Source organism: Solanum lycopersicum, chromosome 9 (genome assembly GCF_036512215.1).
Source record: "Solanum lycopersicum chromosome 9, SLM_r2.1".
Lineage (NCBI taxonomy): Eukaryota > Viridiplantae > Streptophyta > Magnoliopsida > Solanales > Solanaceae > Solanum > Solanum lycopersicum.
This window is the reverse complement of record NC_090808.1, coordinates 1,905,502-1,923,124: the sequence shown is the minus strand read 5'-3', so window position 1 is coordinate 1,923,124 and position 17,623 is coordinate 1,905,502. Positions and strand designations below refer to the sequence as shown.

Genomic DNA, 17,623 nt, shown 5'->3' with positions numbered 1-17,623 from the left:
CATTGATTTTAATTATGATTAACGGTTGAGATTTGAGGATGACGTGGGTTATTCATGCAACATGCAAAAAAAAATTAAAAAAAAATTGGGGGTTGGTGGATTTTGGGAGAAATTAAGGGGCTAAATTGTAATTTTAACATCTTAATATAGATGTAATAAATAATAAAGGATTATCTAACAAATTTAATTTGACTAAATCTTTTTAATTAAATGAAGTAGTAAAAATTAAATTCATAAAAGCATTTTATGAATAAGAACTTCTAACTTAGTTAATTTGGTTTATAAGTATTTTTATATCTTACTCAAATATAAAAATAAATTTAAAAATTAAGTTATATATAATTTCAATGAAAAAAATCAAATCGAATCGATCGATAAATCAAATCGAAAAAAAAAATCATTATTTGACCGAGCACAAGGATCAAACAAGAACGCCTCCACAAAAATCCAAGCCCCCCCATTTATATTAAACGTGGATTTATTATTACTATTTGTTTATCTCATTTTAGGTAGAATCCCACTTCAATATTAGTATCTTAGAATAAATAAAATACTCCGTCGATATTTGATGTGATATTTTTTATTTTTCGAGAGTCAAATAATTTAAATTTAATTAGAAATTTAGATGTTAAATCTTTGATTATTTTCTATTAATAATAAAGTACTATAAATTATAATAATTAATAATTCAAAAAATGCTTAAAAGATTTATAAAAAAATTACTGTTTAAAATAGAGTTATTTGAATTCCGAAATACGAAAAATATATAGTTTAAACAAATCTACACAAATAAGATTGAAATAATTTGTTGTGTTTCTATTATTATATATAAGGTTTATAGTATTACATGAATCTATAAACCAATTTATTATAAGTTAATGTGTTTTTATTTAACTCTGAATTTATCTTATATGAAAGAAATATTTTTTATTTATAATTGGTAGGTATCTCAATATTAATCCGTCAAATATCAAATACAAGTCAAATTTAACAACTAGTAGTATAAATTCAGTCAATTTTGCTTCTTTTTTTCAATTATTTTTTTAAAAAATATATTTTTAAATTTGACTTTGTAAAATAGGCTTATGATGGTTGATAGAAAATTCATCGTTTTGACTAGGCGACACTTGAAGAAATATAATAAGATAAAGAAAATTTATTTGTGAAGCAAGTGGATACACCTTTGTTAGGTTTATCCAATGTAATATCCATTAACTAATTAAAATATGTTTCAAATTGCATGAATACTTGAGTGTTCACCTCCACATTATTAGATTAGAAAAAATATATATATATATATATAATTATTTAGTATTCGATAGTTACTGACTTAATTAATTTAGATTTTTATCGTATAAGATCAATATTTACCATTGAAATATCAATTATTGTAAATATTATATCTAAAAGTTTCGAACCTAATATATGTATCTAAAAAAATAATTTTGTAAAAGCTATATTTTACACGATTTTTCAAAATATAAACAATAATCCCTAGTCACCTGAAAAAAGAAATGCTTGTGTCTTATTATACTTAAAATCGAAACTTTTAATTAAACGTGAGAGGGTCCGTTTCATTTTAGCACGAGTCATTTTATATGATCGATACATGTGGTGTGCTTGTAAACATGTTATAATTGTTGGGTATGTAGCAAGAATTGATGGGAAATAGAGGGAATGAGAGGAATTTGAAAAGTTTAGAACTTGAAAGGTTAGAAACTTGAAAAGTCCTCTAATGCTTTAATGAAAAAGGCAATAGTCCCTTATCGGTAATGGAAATGAAAATAGGAGAGTTTAAATAAATAAACACTCCTATTAATTGTTAAAAGGGTTAGAAAGAGGGACCTCCTCGCGCCGTCGTCATCGTCGCTCGCTTCGGCTTCGGCAAATGATCGATCGAGAGATAATCTTTTGGACAAATTTATTTTAATTATTTATTTAATTAATTTAATGGCTAAAAATTATTTTTAATTAATTAGTTGATAACAGAAGTTAACCGAAATGTTTTCAACTTTTTAGTTAATCCGACCCGACTCGGATCCATATTCTTCTTGCCTATAAATACCATTCAGTCTTTAGAATATTTTCCTATGAATTTTCTGATCTTCCTTCTTCTTAAAAACACATATTTCTTCGTGTACTTTTCTTCTGTGGATTGATTCGCTGACAGTAGAGTTTTTTGGTATCTATACTCTACTGATTAAGATCATTTTACCCTGGGAGTTTATATTCCAAATCAAACCTCGGATACTAGAGGGGAATAATTTCCTTAAGGGGACACTGTGAATTCAGTAGACTTGATTTTCTTCCTAAATTATCAAAAAGAGTATTCCAGATTCTGGTAAGTTTTACAGATTCAATTATTTTTTACAAATAAATTTCTGTTCATCTTATTTACTGGTTCTGAAAATCTCAGTTACTTCATGTTTCTGACTGATTTATTACAACCAGTAATTTTCTATTTTCATAACACAGATTGGTAACAATAATTAACTAGCTAAAGTTATTTATTTAATAAATAATTTTAGCATTTTAGTTAGTATTATTAAGAGAAAATTAAATCGCACTGAAAAACATAATATAGACAATCTACTCGAAGATAAATTTATCTGTTCAAACATAAATTTAATTACCTAACTCTAATACTCTATGTATAGTCTATAGTCATATATTATGTAATTACGTGTCTAAAAGAAAGACACTATTTTTCTAATGAATTGGATGAACAAACGTGTCTTAGACCAGTCCATAAAGCCTACCAAGAATATTATTTTAGAGCAATAAATACATATATACTACTATCATGGCAGGGTAGTTGAAATAATGTTATAATGATTGTGGGCCTAAATTAATTTATGTGTATCTCGATTATTATTTTATCACTTTTATTAGTATAAGTCGCAATGACTATGGTATGCGCTTACTAAGATTTAGATAAATTGATGAAAGAAATTACCTAATATATTTTGTTTTTTGCTCATTTTAAGTAGAGCAATTAAGGTTTTTGTATAAAATGTTGTGCTTGAGGTTTAAAAATAGAAATTTTCTTGATAGAGTTTTACATCTTGTTGTAGAAATTCATGTAGAAATTTCTCGTACAGAAATCAATTGATATATTGATAATATTGATGCATTGATATATTGATCATTCATCAGCTTTGTTGGAACTGTCATATTTCAATCCTTAGATTCCTTTTTCATCAACACTTGCTTTAGACACATCAGTCAGCTGCGTTAGACCTGTTTCTTTGACATGTTCCAATCGTGAGTTTCCTTCTTCTTAATACACTTATACTGTGCTTAATTACATTATTCTAGCCTGAAGATGAAAGTAAAAGTTCAAATATGAATTTGATCAAGTTCAAAATTCAAGAAATTAAAATTATAGTTTCCTTTTGAATAAAAAAAATATTTACACATAAATACATTCAATGATGCACATTAGATATATATATATATATATAATGTATATATATATATATATCATCATTTTAGTTGGTGATCTAACTTAGAACTAAAATATAACTATATATATATATATATATATATATAAATATATATATATATATAAATATATATATATATATATATATATATATAATGTATTTATATATATATATATATATATAATGTATTTATATATATATATCATCATTTTAGTTGGTGATCTAACTTAGAACTAAAATATAACTAAAACAAATGAATAAATAATTATTATTAAGATATTTTTTTAAAAACACTTCTTTAAATCTTAGTATTTAATTAATAAACATTCTATTTAGGCTAGAGTTTTTCTTTTATCCTGTTAAGTCAAATCAATATTTATAATGCATGGCCAATACATGTGTATGATTTAGTCACTTCAATGGTGATTGTTGTTAACAAATAAAAAGTATTCTAGTCTAATAAATAAATATTAATTTTTTCAATATAAATTCAGATTATAAATATTACTATTAAAAGTCTTTAGTAAAAGACTTTTTATTCTTAAAATATAATTTTTTGGTATGAATATTCCCATTATATATTTGGTTTTGAATGGCTGGTCATGGAACTGACAGTCAAATCTTATATTTTTCATAGTCAACTTATTTTTGTTTTTTTCCCAAAAATCCTGTTATACTATTATATTTTATTTTTTTAAAAAATAGTTGTTGCATTTTTTCTATGAAACACAACTACTTTGTTGAAAAAGTCCATTTAATTTATTTTAAAATCATAGATTTATGAATGAACAAATATAATTGATAACATGTAAAAGCCCACCGTGCTATAAAGGATCATATTATTATTATTTTTTATCTTTTGATGTTCGATATTAATATTAGAATTAAAATTAAATCTGAATTCATATATTATAAAATTTTGATTCTAAATATAATATTTCTAATTTTAAAAAAATTTATATGAAAGGCTCGAATTTAAAACTCTAAAAAAAATACGAACCTTATATAGATCTCCTTGATAGAGGGGGCATAAGTTAGTATAATCATTAGCATTTCATTTTGACATAAAATTACTCATTAAATAAGTAGTACAATCATTTTATTTTCGAAAAAGTTTTATATTTTCCTTTTGTATCTAAAAAATGAAGAAATTACTATAAAAAGGTAGAGAAAAAGCAATGCAAGTTACCATTAAATATAAAATTATCGATGAATTTTTTTTTTTACGTCAATGATAAGTACTAAATTAAAAGAAATATAAAGTGTTTGGATAAAAGTTGTTAAGAGTTGTGACATTATTCTTAACCACCTCAACTCACTTAATCATATTATTCTAGAGGCTTTTTAAATTAAATTTTGGATTAATTTGTAGTATAATAATATATAAGTAAAATGTGCTTGAAATATAATTGTATATGTTGGATTAGGTTATGATTTATTAATGAGTTATGTTAGGTAAGATAATGATTTTCTTAGTGAAAAATAAAAATATTTATATTTCAAGAAAATATTTTCATGGATTCAAATATAAGGTTTGATTATTATATACTTGAAATTATATTACCTTAAAAGTACGTAATTCAGATAAAATTAAGATAAATATTTCAGGTCTACCTGAATGTTGTTATCTATTTGTTTGGAATAAAGACAAATTTTTTTTCATATATATATATATATATATATATATATATATATATATATATATATATATATATATATATATATATATATATATATATATGTATGTATGTTTGGTGAAGTGAATGGTATCAATAATTTTTTCTATTTTTAATTTTACAAAGTAGGACCCTTTTTTTTGTCACCACTCATTTGTAAATGCATGAAATGTAGACATAATTTGAATATTAATTTAACTTCATTTTCCTTCACATTTCTAGTGAAATTCATGGAAAGGGGAAAAGGTGTTAAAATGTTGACTCAAATAGATAGTGTAATTGCTTGACTATTTTTTTTCTTCTTTAGGGTCAACTTTACATGGACTTTGAATTCAAGGTCAATAATGAAAAGGTTGTTAAATGCTTAAATTTTTTTCGTTAATTTATAGTCGAAAGTTTCATAGTTTATTACAATTTTTTTTTATTTTATAAATTGATGAAATAATACAAGAGATTTACAAATAAAATATATTAAACCTTTACAGAGTTATTTTTACCTATCGAAAGTATAGGTGGATATATATAAAAGAATATCTCCCATTTTCAATATATATACTAGGAAATATAATGTATATAAATTAATTGTATAGATGCTTTATGGATATTTTTGTATAATTGGATGAGGATCCTTTGTGTATATTAGATAAAGTTAAAATGAGATAAATGTGCTTGTTATTTAATTTCAGACAAATAAACAAACAAACAACTTTGATCAAACTTTATCAACTTGACCTATACAATATTGAGAAGCAAATTAAATAAGAAAACAATTCATTTTTTTTGGGTTAAAGATAAATTTTAATATGTTTTATGCAGGGGCCGTATACACGTTTGCAATCTTTTCGTCGGCGATAACAATGTCGTCACCGAAAATGGCTTTTTAATTCATTTTTGAAGCCCTAGGTACCAAGCAATCCGTTTAGATCTATTTCAGTAAGTAAAAAGATATCAAAAAATTTCTAGGGACCATTTTGTTGTCACTTACCACTCATTTGTAAGTGCATGTAATGTGGACATAATTATGATTCATATTTCTTCACATTAGACTCAAATAGAAAAGAGTCATATATTCTATTCAACTTTACATGGTCAATAAAGGTTGTTAAATGTTTTAAACTTTAAAAAAAAAAACTTACAATCGAAGGTTCGTAGTCTATTACAAATTTTATTATAATTGTATGATCTTTAACTTCGTATTTTAGTAGTATGATCTATGTAATACTGTACTAAGGTTGTTAAATACCGAAAACTTTTCTTTAATTTTTTATATAATTGGAGTTTTGCAATCGATTACAACTGTTATTTTTAATTATATGACCATTTTGTAAAAGATCAATAAAAAATATGAGATTATCGATTATTAATGGATATATTTGACAGTTTATTCTTATTTTCCTTTGCGGTTATTTGATAAAATTGAAACGAGATAAATACTATAGTAAGACACTATATGACACGTACAAATATTGACAGATTACACAAGAAAGCTACTAGTAAATGCATGTAATATAGACATAATTATTTAGATTAATTTTTCATCACATTTCTAGTGAACTTCTTGGAAAGAGAAGGGAAAAAGGGTGATAAAATGTTGACTAAAGTAGGTAGTGTGGTTGCTTGACCTTTGTTTTCTTCTTTCTATTCAACTTTACATGGACTTTGAAGTCAAAGGACACAATAATGGACTAAAGTTGTTAATTTTTTAAAACTTTTCTTTGATTTATATTAGTATTTTCCTAGCAACCCCCTCTCACATATTAGTCTCTATATATACTCACTACATTTGATCACAACAATACCATAAAGTTTTATAAGTTCACAACATTTTTTTTGTTATATAAAATTAATCTCTAGCCATTTTTTTTCACTAAAATTTCTCCATTACAAATCAAACCATTTTTTGTTAATCCAATGGCATCATCAATTGTACAAAATGGACATGTTAATGGAGAAGCCATGGATTTATGTAAGAAATCAATTAATGTTAATGATCCATTGAATTGGGAAATGGCTGCTGAATCATTAAGAGGGAGTCATTTGGATGAAGTGAAAAAGATGGTGGATGAATTTAGAAAGCCAATTGTGAAACTTGGGGGTGAAACTTTAACAGTTGCACAAGTTGCATCCATTGCAAATGTTGATAACAAAAGTAATGGGGTCAAAGTGGAACTTTCTGAAAGTGCAAGGGCTGGTGTGAAAGCTAGTAGTGATTGGGTAATGGATAGTATGGGGAAAGGTACAGATAGTTACGGTGTGACTACTGGATTTGGTGCAACATCTCATAGAAGAACTAAAAATGGTGGTGCACTTCAAAAGGAACTTATTAGGTAAACGACTTTTTTCGATACATTTGATAACTAATTTTGACTTTGATATAAATTTTGGTTAAAAATGTGATGTTGATGAATATTATGATTTATTTTCTTCAGGTTCTTGAATGCTGGAGTTTTTGGAAATGGAACAGAATCATCTCATACTTTGCCACATTCAGCAACAAGGGCAGCTATGCTTGTTAGGATCAATACTCTGCTTCAAGGCTACTCTGGCATTAGATTTGAAATTTTGGAAGCAATTACTAAGTTGATCAACAGCAACATTACCCCGTGTTTGCCCCTTCGTGGGACGATCACTGCATCGGGTGATCTTGTCCCGTTGTCATACATTGCTGGTTTGCTCACTGGCAGGCCCAACTCCAAGGCTGTTGGACCTAATGGTGAGAAACTTAATGCTGAGGAAGCGTTCCGCGTGGCTGGTGTTACTAGTGGATTTTTCGAGTTGCAGCCTAAGGAAGGACTTGCACTTGTGAATGGTACTGCAGTTGGTTCTGGTATGGCATCAATGGTACTGTTTGAGTCCAACATTCTTGCTGTCATGTCTGAAGTCTTGTCAGCGATTTTCGCTGAAGTGATGAACGGAAAGCCTGAATTCACTGACTATTTGACACACAAGTTGAAGCATCACCCTGGCCAGATTGAGGCTGCTGCTATTATGGAACACATTTTGGATGGAAGCTCTTATGTCAAGGCAGCTCAGAAGCTCCATGAAATGGATCCTCTTCAAAAACCAAAGCAAGATCGTTATGCTCTTCGAACATCTCCACAGTGGCTTGGACCTCAAATTGAAGTCATCCGTGCAGCAACTAAGATGATTGAGAGAGAGATTAACTCAGTGAACGACAACCCATTGATCGATGTTTCAAGAAACAAGGCCTTACACGGTGGAAACTTCCAAGGTACCCCTATTGGTGTCTCCATGGATAATACAAGACTGGCCCTTGCATCTATTGGGAAATTGATGTTAGCCCAATTTTCGGAACTTGTCAACGACTATTACAACAATGGGTTGCCATCTAATCTCACAGCAGGAAGGAATCCAAGCTTGGATTATGGACTCAAGGGAGCTGAAATTGCAATGGCTTCTTACTGCTCAGAACTTCAATTCCTTGCAAATCCAGTGACTAACCATGTCCAAAGTGCTGAGCAACACAACCAAGATGTGAATTCATTGGGCTTAATCTCAGCAAGGAAAACCGCTGAGGCTGTAGACATCTTGAAGCTAATGTCATCAACCTATCTCGTGGCGCTTTGCCAAGCTATCGACTTAAGGCATTTGGAGGAAAACTTGAGGAGTGCTGTCAAGAACACAGTGAGCCAAGTAGCTAAGAGAACTTTGACAATGGGTGCTAATGGTGAACTTCATCCTGCAAGATTCTGCGAGAAGGAATTGCTTCGAGTTGTGGACAGGGAATACGTGTTTGCCTATGCTGATGATCCCTGCAGCTCCACCTACCCTTTGATGCAGAAGCTGAGACAAGTCCTTGTTGATCATGCAATGAAGAATGGTGAAAGTGAGAAGAATGTGAACAGCTCAATCTTCCAAAAGATTGTAGCTTTCGAGGACGAATTAAAGGTCGTGTTGCCTAAAGAAGTTGAGAGTGCAAGAGCTGTTGTTGAAAGTGGAAACCCTGCAATTCCTAACAGGATCACAGAATGCAGATCATATCCATTGTACAGGTTGGTGAGACAAGAACTTGGATCAGAACTTTTGACAGGTGAAAAAGTTCGATCACCCGGTGAGGAGATTGACAAGGTGTTCACAGCAATGTGCAATGGACAGATCATTGATCCATTGTTGGAGTGTCTCAAGAGCTGGAATGGTGCTCCTCTTCCAATCTGCTAGATGTTTGTCAAGTCTTATTTTTTCAGTGAATTACTACAATTATAATAATCTCTAAATTGTATGTTCATTCAATTTCTACAACTTTACAGGTTATAATACATATCTTTGTGTCTTCATTTTTGGTGAATCTAACTTTAAACAATAGTACATCGCCTTAATTATAGTTCAATTTCTTAATATTAATGATATTAATGCTACGGAATACTAGTGTTTCAGTTGAATCTTCGCCCTCCACACTCTCTTATCAAAGGTCAATAGGTCTCACCTAGGCTTAAAATTGCCTCTTGAGTCCAATGAAATTGTTGGAATCTAATCCAGGAGTCCGAACTCTAAATATTGTTTATAGAAGTATATATTGTGTTTGCGAAGCTTAGGACATAAGGAATAACTTTTGTGAGGGAACTATGGGCATTCGAGCATTCATTGAAAAGGTATGTTAAGGCTAAGCTTCATGCCTTATTTTAACAATACATTTGGGAAATTTCTAAATGTCAAATGTGATATTTTGCTATTCTCTTGCTAGAAAGACCTTATGTGAAAGGCATTGGGATCATAGCTGAATTATTTACATAATTCTAGTATTTGAATATTTCACTCGTTCAAATAAATTGGGTATTCGAAATCTATATGTCATTTTATCGGTTTCGTGTATTATAAGTCCATATGTATGAATTCTTATTCTTCCTTCGGTGGTGTGACTTAAAAATGTTACGGGTGACCCTTATTATTTGTAGTTAGCACTTTTTCCCCACTAAAATTTATTTTAAAAATTCTTTAAAGTAACTCACGGTCTTCAAAACTCTCAAATATAACTTAAATTATTAAACTAGTAGAACACTTGATTCTTTTTAAATTATTTAAGAACTAAGTATATATACGAACTAAGTAAATCACCTTAAACTTGTTATGAACATTTTCAAGGTTAAGCTATCTTTTTAAAACTCGAGTCAAGTTTTCTAGCTTATTTGGAAGAGCATATGAGGTTCGATGAGATGGTTACACATATGAAAGTGATTACACGGGGTTATGATATCAAGAACACAAACGGGCCAAGATTGCCAACATGACAACGGTAATATATATGCGTATGAATCCATGACATGACATGTTATGCATTCTACTCCTAAGGTATAATCGGGAGGTATGAGGCTTATTACCTATATTTATACGTATGTGATACCGATAGACACAAGTTGATGAATATAATGTCGGTTAGCTACTAGAAAGCACAACCATTGCTAGCATTTGGTTGGGTATGTCATGCATTTGCATCTATATATACGTATTTACGACATACGATTATATGAGCATACCATGCATATTTAAATAGAAGGAGGCCAAATGTTAGCCATGGAGATTAATTGAGTTTCAGTTTCAAATGATATCTTTTTACCCTTTTATAGTAGTTATTGATGATTTCACTTTCGGCTTTACATATCAGTACATTTTTATTCTTACTGACGTCCCATTGCCTGGGGAAGTTGCTTTTTTCGTGCGAGCAAATTCAGGTAGGTATTTTGATTGACTCAACCGCTAAAATTCGGGCTCAGCTGTGAGTTGGTAAGCTCCATCTTATCTTTGAGTTATTAGAGGATATTTACTTTTGTTGTACAATTTAAGCATAGTCGAGTTCTTGTCCCGACATTGCTTATGTCATTCCTAGAGGGTATTGTGGACACAGTATTCTGGATTTTCTTGTATGTTTCAATCTCTAGCCTATAGACTTGGTATGTACGTATATATATGTAAGTAGATTTGTCTTCAGTTGCGGCCTTGTCGGCTAGCTAGTACATCTTTGTTTTTTTGACTTGTCTATCATTGTTTGTATGAGTAATTGTCATATAGGTCATACCTTCATGGTCCAGGCTTCCCATTTCAGATGTTGTGTTGGCTGATCTCTGTCTTACTGTTTGGTTAACTAGTATGTTTCACTGGCTAACTCGATTAGATAGATTATTTAAGTGTCAGTTACTCTTCCCTTTTTTGGGGCTCGACACAAACAAAATTCAGAATTTAATAGAAATATATTATACTTAATAATATTGACCAATATAAATAAAATTTGTTTCCTTCCAGATAAATTCAAAAATTTAATAAAAATGTATTATACTTAATAATATTGACCAAACATAAATAAATTTGTATCTTTCAGGCAAAACTCAAAATTTAATAAAAATATGTTATACTTAATAATATTGACAAATATAAATAAAATTTGTCTTTTTAAAAAAAAAAATTCTAGAATTTAATAGAATATATATTATACTTAAACCAATATAAATAAAATTTGGCTCATTCAAAAACAATTCAAAATTTAATAAAAATACATTATACTTAATAATATTGACCAATATAAATAAAATTTGGCTCATTCAAAACAATTCAGAATTTAATAAAAATACATTGTACTTAATAATATTGACCAATATAAATAAAAATTTCCTCATTCATACAAAATTCAAAATTTAATAAAAATACATTATACTTAATAGTATTGACCAATATAAATAAAATTTGCCTCTTCAGATATTAAGTATTGACCAATATAAATAAAATTTGCCTCTTCAGATAAAATCTGGAATTTAATAAAAATATATTATACTTAATAATATTGACCAACATAAATAAAATTTGCCTCTTTCAAATAAAATTCAGAATTTAATAAAAGTATATTATATTTAATAATATTGACCAATATAAATGAAATTTGCCTCATTCAGACAAAATTTAAAACTTAGTAAAAATATATTACACTTAATAATATTGACCAATATAAATGAAATTTGCCTCATTCAGACAAAATATTTAGTAAAAATATATTATACTTAATAATATTAACCAATATAAATAAAATTTGCTCTTTAAGACAAAATCTAGAATTTAATAAAAATGTATTACACTTAATAACGTTGACCAATATCAATAAAATTTGCCTCATTCAAAGAAAAATCAGAATTTAATAAAAACATATTATAGTTAATAATATTGATCAATATAAACAAAATTTGCCTCTTTTAGACAAAATTCAATTATTAAATTCTATTATCCTTAATTCTATTAATCTTCCTATGACCATTATTTTTTTACCAACTCACCCCTCACATATCTTTTTTTTTTTACCTAACCATCATTTGTTACTCTCTGTTTATACTCACCACCAAAACAACAACAAAAATTATAAGTTCACAACATCATTTTCTCCTAATTAAAATTTCTCCATTACAAATCTAGCCATTTTCTTGATCTAATGGCATCAATTGTACCAAATGGACATGCTAATGGAAAAGTTGTAGCCATGGATTTATGCAAGAAATCAATTATTGTTAATGATCCATTGAATTGGGAAATGGCTGCTGAATTTTTAAGAGGGAGTCATTTGGATGAAGTGAAAAAGATGGTGGATGAATTTAGAAAGCCAATTGTAAAACTTGGGGGTGAAACTTTGACAATTGCACAAGTTGCATCCATTGCAAATGTTGATAACAAAAGTAATGGGGTCAAAGTGGAACTTTCTGAAAGTTCAAGGGCTAGTGTGAAAGCTAGTAGTGATTGGGTAATGGATAGTATGGGGAAAGGTACAGATAGTTATGGTGTGACTACTGGATTTGGTGACACGTCTCATAGAAGAACAACAAATGGTAGTGCTCTTCAAAAAGACCTTATTAGGTAAACTACTTTTTCCCTGTTATATATACACTCACAACGTAAAGAATTTTTATATTTTTTCGTGTATATAGCTTATCGACTCACACATTTATAATGTGATTTTTACAGAAGGAGTTTCGGATGAACCCCTGATTGGTAGAATTAAGTTTGAAATCTAATCTTGATGACATTGATTTTTTCAGGTTCTTGAATGCTGGAGTGTTGGGGAATGGAACAGAATCATCTCACGCATTGCCACATTCAGCAACAAGGGCAGCTATGCTTGTTAGGATCAACACTCTGCTTCAAGGCTACTCAGGAATTAGATTTGAAATTATGGAAGCAATTACTAAGTTGATCAACAGCAACATTACCCCGTGTTTGCCCCTTCGTGGTTCGATCACTGCCTCGGGTGATCTTGTCCCGTTGTCATATGTTGTTGGTTTGCTCACTGGCAGGCCTAATTTCAGGGCTGTTGGACCCAATGGTGAGAGGCTTAATGCTGAGGAAGCGTTGCGCGTGGCTGGTGTTAGTGGTGGATTTTTCGAGTTGCAGCCTAAGGAAGGACTTGCACTTGTGAATGGTACTGCAGTTGGTTCTGTTATGGCATCAATGGTACTGTTTGAGTCCAACATTCTTGTTGTTATGTCTGAAGTTTTATCAGCGATTTTCGCTGAAGTGATGAATGGAAAACCCGAATTCACCGACTATTTGACACACAAGTTGAAGCATCACCCTGGCCAGATTGAGGCTGCTGCTATTATGGAACACATTTTGGATGGATTATGTCAAGGCAGCTCAGAAGCTCCATGAAATGGATCCTCTTCAAAAACCAAAGCAAGATCGTTATGCTCTCCGAACATCTCCACAATGGCTTGGCCCTCAAATTGAAGTCATCCGCGTAGCAACTAAGATGATTGAGAGAGAGATTAACTCAGTGAACGACAATCCATTGATCGATGTTTCAAGAAACAAGGCGTTGCATGGTGGAAACTTCCAAGGAACCCCTATTGGTGTCTCCATGGATAATACAAGATTAGCCCTTGCATCAATAGGGAAATTGATGTTTGCCCAATTATCGGAGCTTGTCAACGACTATTACAACAATGGATTGCCATCTAATCTCTCAGCAGGAAGGAATCCAAGCTTGGATTATGGTTTCAAGGGAGCTGAAATCGCGATGGCTTCTTACTGCTCGGAACTTCAATTCCTTGCAAATCCGGTGACTAACCACGTCCAAAGTGCCGAGCAACACAACCAAGATGTGAATTCGTTGGGCTTAATCTCAGCAAGGAAAACAGCTGAGGCTGTTGACATCTTGAAGCTAATGTCATCAACCTATCTCGTGGCGCTTTGCCAAGCTATCGACTTGAGGCATTTGGAGGAGAACTTGAGCAATGCGGTCAAGAATACAGTGAGTCAAGTAGCTAAAAGAACTTTGACAGTAGGTGCTAATGGTGAACTTCATCCAGCAAGATTCTGCGAAAAGGAATTGCCACAAGTTGTGGACAGGGAATACCTGTTTGCCTATGTTGATGATCCTTGCAACTCCACTTACCCTTTGATGCAGAAGCTGAGACAAAGTCCTTGTTGATCATGCTATGAAGAATGAGAAGAATGTGAACAGCTCAATCTTCCAAAAGATTGTAGCTTTCGAGGACGAATTGAAGGCTGTGTTACCTAAAGAAGTTGAGAATGCAAGAGCTGTTGTTGAAAGTGGCAACCCTGCAATTCCTAACAGAATCACAGAATGCAGATCATATCCATTGTACAAGTTGGTGAGACAACAACTTGGAACAGAACTGTTGACAGGTGAAAAAGTTCGATCGCCCGGTGAGGATATTGAAAAGGTGTTCACAGCAATATGCAATGGAGAGATCATTGATCCATTGTTGGAATGTCTCAAGAACTGGAATGGTGCTCCTATTCCAATCTGCTAGGTGTTTAATTTTTCAAGTGCTATGTTCCAAATTCAGTATTTTACCTTATGGTGAATTTCTAGATATGTTATGAACTTGTATCCTTTAATTTGGGGCTGTTTGTTAGGAATATGCTTTTATTTCTTTGTATGACATAAAAAGAAGCATTAATATTCACTTTTGGCCTTTATAACAATCATTTTGCCCAAATAAACAAACAAAGGTATTGCTCAAATTTTAACTACATGACATTTACAAATGTTATTTTTGGGGTGGCGGAGAAAGGACTCCGGGAGGAGGTGCTGGTGGTGGTGGTCCATAATATGGTGGAACCATGGCGGCTTCTCGACGGCCTCGAGACTTACCAAAGAGGTAACAAGCAAGGGCTGCAATGAGGATGAAGAGAATCAATGGTAGTGATATTACAATCACAAAACCCATTGATTCAAGTTTTTCTTCAACCCTAAAGGCTTTAAATTAACTTCCTGCCAAAATTATAATGTGTGCACACGTTAAAATAAACGACTTTTAATGCCTAAGTTATATGCACTAACGATACAAATAAAAAATCTGTTTGGATTTTAAAAATCATAAATAGGCGTTAATGATGATCTTAAACTACCAAAAATAGTGCAAATTTAACGCACATATATCTGAGATACATGAAAATCCAACGTGTCAAATACATGTATTCAAAATTAATCTCGCACGAATTATGTAATTATTGAAATAAACTTTCAACCTTACTAAGTGGGGTGTATATTAGAGCCCAATTACAACTGAGGTTCAGTCCAATCGACAAATTTCTTCTCAAAAGGAAGAGAGTGGATTTTATCGATTTTCAAAAATTTTTGATTTAGTAGATTTTTAATATGTAAGCAAAATTTAAAATAAAAAGTATAGTTAAGACGAGGAAAAACTTTGAAGTAATTTCAAAATTGTTAAATCTAAAACTCCAACATGATGTACTTGGAATTTCTTTATATGGTCTTGTTGAATACCTACTATAGCTAGGGATTACTAATACCAGACTTAGAGCCCATTTGGATTAACTGAAAAATCGATTAAATTTAATCTTCAGTCAGTTTTTGACTTTTTGAAAATGTGTGACAAATAAAAAAAACTTAAAATAAGTCAAAAATCAAAAGTAGATCTATCCTACTCTTTTTTTTTTGACTTAAAAATTATTTCAGTTCAACTTTTATTTTAAGTTACTACTGTTTAAAATCAATCCAAATGGGCTCTTAAGCAATAAAATGATTGAACTACTCCTCGAGTCTTAAGGATCAGTAAACGAACATCCTATTTCTCGATTAAACAAGCCTAAAATTAATTCAAGGATATAATCGAAAAGAATATTTTTATAAAATTTTAAACCTAACACAATATAACGTGAAAAATCAATGAATCAAACACTTGATATTGTATTGAAATTTCATTGGCAAAAGTTGGTTACGCACAACTGATTCATCAAAACTTGTAAACAATTTGTTTCAAAATATTTCTTAATCTTCACCTATGGATCGTAAAAAAAAAAAAAAAAAAAATCTGGTGATCCGTAAAAACTTATCACCTATCATCGAATTGTGAATCTCAAGTTCAAGTTCGAGTTCAAATCTATCCTATTTGTATAAATCACTCGAATCTAAATTAATCAAACACGGGAGATCATCACCCATCACAGGAAGGCAAGGGAATATGGAGTAAATAAAAATACAAGATGAGCAAACAAAACAATAATAATATATTCGATATAATTTTATAACCGATAACCAAAAAATAAATTAGAAAAGTAAACATACCTTGTTCTGACAACACCAAAAAATTCATAAACTGATGGATGATCACCTCGTACTGAAACTGAAACTAAAACAGAACTTTAATTTCTTCACTCTTTAAACTCTGAAAAAGAACATTGGATTTAGGATTTTGGTGCTTTTTTTTACTTTTTAGGTGTTTTGCAGTGCCAGGTTGTTTTTTTAAAAAAAAATAATGATAAAGATGATGACGTGTCTGAATATAAAGGCTTTTAATACAAGTGATTGACAGCTTTTTATTTTTGTTGATTTTTATAAATTATATTTCGTACACTTTTAATTGTCTTTTTTAATAATTAATATAATATTTTTAAGATATATATATTTAAAAATTATACGAAAAATATTTGTAACTTTTTACGTACCAATATAATTAAAGAAAATTTATCATAAAAAATTAATCAAAATTTAATTCTGATTATTTTTAAGATATATGTATTTAAAAATTATACGAAAAATATTTGTAACTTTTTACGTACCAATATAATTAAAGAAAATTTATCATAAAAAATTAATCAAAATTTAATTCTGAAAATAAAAATCACGACATTTAAAAGTAAGATAAAATACTTCTTTGTTTAGTAAAAAGAAAGTTAAGTATAGACAACTCATTTAAAGCATCAATACTTGGTTTAATAGGTTGCGTTTTTTCCAATCCATAACCACACTAATTTTTTTTTTGCTTTCCTACTTCGTATTCGATTATTCGTGTTAAAATTTGATTAATCGTGATATCAATCAACATCATATAAAATTTTCATTGAAAGAAAAAGCATTTTTTATTTAAAAAATTCTAATCTCCAAATCTAAATTCAAAATTTTTTATTAAAAAAAAGTTACAACATCATCTACTATGCTGATATCTTTTACTCCCTTCGTTCGATATTATTTATCATTTTTTAGAGTTAAACTAAAAAAATTTGACTTTCATCATGTTAATA

The 17,623-nt window shown here is 29.9% G+C and overlaps 1 protein-coding gene, 1 long non-coding RNA gene and 1 pseudogene across 3 annotated transcripts; 2 read left to right on the top strand and 1 right to left on the bottom strand.

The window, feature by feature from the left end:
• Positions 1-6,737: 6,737 nt before the first annotated feature.
• LOC101243631 (phenylalanine ammonia-lyase-like) lies at positions 6,738-9,417 on the top strand. The gene is made up of 2 exons (XM_004246601.4): positions 6,738-7,449; positions 7,552-9,417. Exons 1-2 carry the CDS (start codon positions 7,034-7,036, stop codon positions 9,299-9,301), a joined length of 2,166 nt encoding a protein of 721 aa, XP_004246649.2. The 5' UTR covers positions 6,738-7,033; the 3' UTR covers positions 9,302-9,417.
• Positions 9,418-12,467: 3,050 nt separating this feature from the next.
• LOC112942234 (phenylalanine ammonia-lyase-like) lies at positions 12,468-15,061 on the top strand (annotated as a pseudogene). Its single transcript, XR_011211438.1, has 2 exons — positions 12,468-12,967; positions 13,150-15,061. The product of XR_011211438.1 is annotated as a phenylalanine ammonia-lyase-like (transcript).
• LOC104649084 (uncharacterized) lies at positions 14,985-16,880 on the bottom strand. Its single transcript, XR_743079.4, has 2 exons — positions 16,668-16,880; positions 14,985-15,350 (listed from the first exon to the last, which is right to left on the bottom strand). It is a non-coding gene; the product is annotated as an uncharacterized lncRNA (long non-coding RNA).
• Positions 16,881-17,623: the final 743 nt, after the last annotated feature.

Coding starts and splice junctions, on each gene's coding strand:
- LOC101243631 (XM_004246601.4), top strand. CDS start 7,034: ATGGCATCATCAATTGTACAAAATGGACATGTTAATGGAGAAGCCATG. Junction 7,450..7,551: donor CTTCAAAAGGAACTTATTAG/GTAAACGACTTT, acceptor TATTTTCTTCAG/GTTCTTGAATGCTGGAGTTT.